The sequence below is a fragment of the Apaloderma vittatum genome, unplaced genomic scaffold, assembly GCF_000703405.1.
Source record: "Apaloderma vittatum isolate BGI_N311 unplaced genomic scaffold, ASM70340v1 scaffold2534, whole genome shotgun sequence".
Taxonomy (NCBI): Eukaryota; Metazoa; Chordata; class Aves; order Trogoniformes; family Trogonidae; genus Apaloderma; species Apaloderma vittatum.
The window spans coordinates 82,613-85,823 of record NW_009713048.1 but is presented as its reverse complement, the minus strand read 5'-3'; the positions used below and the strand labels follow the sequence as shown (position 1 = coordinate 85,823).

The 3,211-nt window shown below is 42.8% G+C and overlaps 1 protein-coding gene across 1 annotated transcript in view; it reads right to left on the bottom strand.

Annotated features, from left to right (window-relative positions):
* Positions 1 to 252: 252 nt before the first annotated feature.
* RB1 (retinoblastoma 1) overlaps positions 253 to 3,211 on the bottom strand; it is a 73,748-nt gene continuing 70,789 nt past the window's right edge. The window contains exons 23-25 of the mRNA XM_009868207.1: positions 3,053 to 3,195; positions 2,434 to 2,483; positions 253 to 526 (exon numbers count right to left, since the gene is read on the bottom strand). Of these exons, the coding sequence (XP_009866509.1) occupies positions 453 to 526; positions 2,434 to 2,483; positions 3,053 to 3,195 (267 nt within the window). The 3' untranslated portion in view covers positions 253 to 452. The remainder of the gene's footprint in view (positions 527 to 2,433; positions 2,484 to 3,052; positions 3,196 to 3,211) is intronic.

Below are 3,211 nucleotides of genomic sequence, written 5' to 3'. Positions count from 1 at the left end.
ATGCGCGGATCACACACAGCAGCAGAAACCTTTGTGGTTATCTGGTCCCGCGTTTTCAAAATTTGCAAGTAAGGAAAAAAATAACGAAATCTAAGAAACAAAATTAGTGCATTTCAAATCGTTCTAGCTAACATCTTGTCTTTAGACAGAAAAATTCAATCCAAAGTAGACTGAATTGGCTTCAATCAGTAATGTTGCAATAGGAAACTAAGACACCTTCCAAGTCTGTCTCTTAAATCCTGAAAAAAATATATAAATTAAATTCAGTGGCTTACATTGTATATAAGCTACATAAGGCAAAGTATCATGAGAAACACTTTTAAAAGTCCAAATGCTTTCAACTACCAGTTCGGAATAAAAGGCAACTAAAAAAGCAATTCAATTAATGAAAGCTGTAAAACAAAAACCATCTAAGGGGGCCTGCAGTGCAGCCCCTGGTCCTGAGGAGAACCTCACTTTTCTTCACTGGCTGAGGTATCATTTCCATCATTCAGTTTCTGCTTTTGCATTCTTGTTCGAGTAGATGCTAAAAAAAAAGAGAATGAAATATTTTCCTCAGAGTTACTTTGGACGCGATTATTTATTGTAAAAATTTGTAATGACAGAAGGAATAGAAGTACACTAGTCTAAATCAATTAGCTCAGTCAGTAGAGCATAGCGCTAAAAACGCTAAGGTCGCGGGTTCGATTCCCATTCGGTCCCCATCTGTTGCCTGATCTAGTCAAGAGGTGGCGTGCCTGGCGGCAGGGAGGCTGGATTAAATGATCTCTAAGGTCCCTTTCAGCCTGGGCCGTTTTATGATTCTATGTCTCATGCACCTTAAGAAATTCTTTCCACCTGTTCACTTAACTTCTCACTGCTTCTGTACCCTCACTTCGTCAGCTCTCATCCTCAGGGCAGGCAGGTGGATGGTGTCATGAGGGGACCTTGTCCCCCAGCAGATGCCACGGGCAGAGCCGTCCCCACGTCCTGCAGCCAGCCTGCCCAGGAAAGGGCTTTTCCCTCCCGCAAGACACACCAACGCAACTGGACCTGAGACAAAACGTCCTTTCTTGACCTCTGCCACAGGTAAACACTATCCTAAAATAGAGTGTGGTCAGCAGGTCAAGAGAGGTGATTCTCCCCCTTTACTCTGCTCTTGTGAGACCCCACCTCGAATACTGCGTCCAGTTCGGGTGTCCCCACCGTAAGAGGGATGTGGATCTGTTGGAACGTGTTCAGATGATCCAGGGGCTGGAGCACCTCTGCTATGAGGACAGGCTAAGGGAGCTGGGACTGTTCAGCCTTGAAAAGAGAAGACTTCAGGGATACCTAATAGCTGCCTTTCAATACCTGAAGGGAACCTACAGGGAGGCTGGGGAGGGACTTTTTACAAAAGCGTCCACCAACAGGACAAGGGGAAATGGGTTTAAGTTGAAGGAGAATAGATTTAGATTGGATCTTAGGAAAAAATTCTTCAGTACGAGGGCGGCAAGACTCTGGAATAAATTGTCCAGAGAAGTTGTAGATGCCCCCTCCCTGGAGGTGTTCAAGGCCAGGTTGGACGGGGCCTTGAGTAGCCTGATCTAGTTGAGAGGCGTCCCTGCCCATGACAGGGAGGTTGGACTAGACGATCTCTAAAGTCCCTTTCAACCTAGACCAGTCTATGATTCTATAAATGAGAGGTGCTCAGATCTGTCCTCATACCCATCTTGATGAGCAAACACTCGCTAGGTAAGAATTTTTAACGGGCAAATCTGCTCAGCTACAGAGCTCAGATTCCACTAGAGAGTGAAAAAGCCTGGTCAGACCAAGTGTGCTCCTTCCTGGGAGTGGCAAATGCAAGTTGGATGTGGGGATGGGGCTGTTTTCCTTTTCATAAGATAGATTTGAGTCTCATTTGAAAAAAAAAAAAAAACCAACCATAAAATCTCAAGGAAATGCTGATCCAAAGCAATCTTGGGCCTTTTAGCAGAAAATACAGCAAAGCAAAATACAAAAATCACATGCAATTTTCCTGTATATATAACCTTCTTTCACTGCACTGTAATTGCCTAAAAAGGTGAATAACTAAATGCTGCTGCAATTACTACTGATTTCTACTTGCAAGCTCTCAGCTAAGGGTCTCTTACTGGAACAAATGGGAAAGCTTTGGCATTCCATTTCAAGAATTCTGGCATTTAGAAAAAATGTGTCATGCTCGTTTTCTTATTCACACACGATACAGCATCTTCTATGCCTCTGTGTCATTTAACATTCTCAAAAAGGTCTTTGAGGATTTCCATTTTATAATTGGCATTCTCAAGATTAAATGGAGCAAGTATAAAAAAACTAAAGCAAAGCAAGTTACTAAAATGACATCAGTGTGTAGCACTGTCTTTATCTGAGGGGGCACAAACTGTTTTATCCAGGGCACTCCTTGCTGGGCAGTCAATGAAAACAAGCAATACTCACTCATTTCTGCAAGCTTTTGTTGGAACTTGGACTCCTGGGGTAAGTGTTTGCTGCAGATAAAAAAGCACAAAATTAAGTAGAAGTTAAAAAAATACAAAACTTTTTATCCTTACAACCTAAATATAAATCAAGGTTAGTTCATTTCAGTGTTATCACCTTCTCTTGCAAAGATGCAAACTCTTTCTTCGTCCACACTAAATTCAAGAGTCGCTTGATTTCTCCTATGTCTAAAAAAACCTGGGGTTTGGTTTTTTAGAAGACTGGCTGGAGACAACAGTGCAGTTTAAAGCTCAGCAGTCACACTGGGATGCTGGATATGCAGGCACTGAATAATCCTCCCTTCTGAGAGGGTTCCCTGTGAGATCTGCTACAGGTGATCCTGCTTTGGCAGGGGGGCTGGACTAGATGGTCTTTCGAAGTTCCTTCCAACCTCTAACATTCTGTGATTCTGTGATCAAAGCATCTACCTGAGAAGCATCATGCCACCATTTCTCGTTTCATATTTTTAGTAAAGTTAAACAAATTAACAGAAGTTAGGACGTCAGGAAGAAGTCAAGATGGAAGGCCCCAAGAACCAAACATATGTAAGATTACCAAAAAGCCAAGAACAAGCTCTCACCTTCCATCTGCTTCGTCTTGCCCTTCTATATCAAAGCGCAGCCTCTTCAGCGGCTTAGGAGCAGCGCTTACTTCTGCACTGCGCTTTAGGTGGCAGTCACTGTTGCCCACCATCTGGTTTATTTTTTGAAACTTTTCAGAAGTCTGGAATGACAAGAAA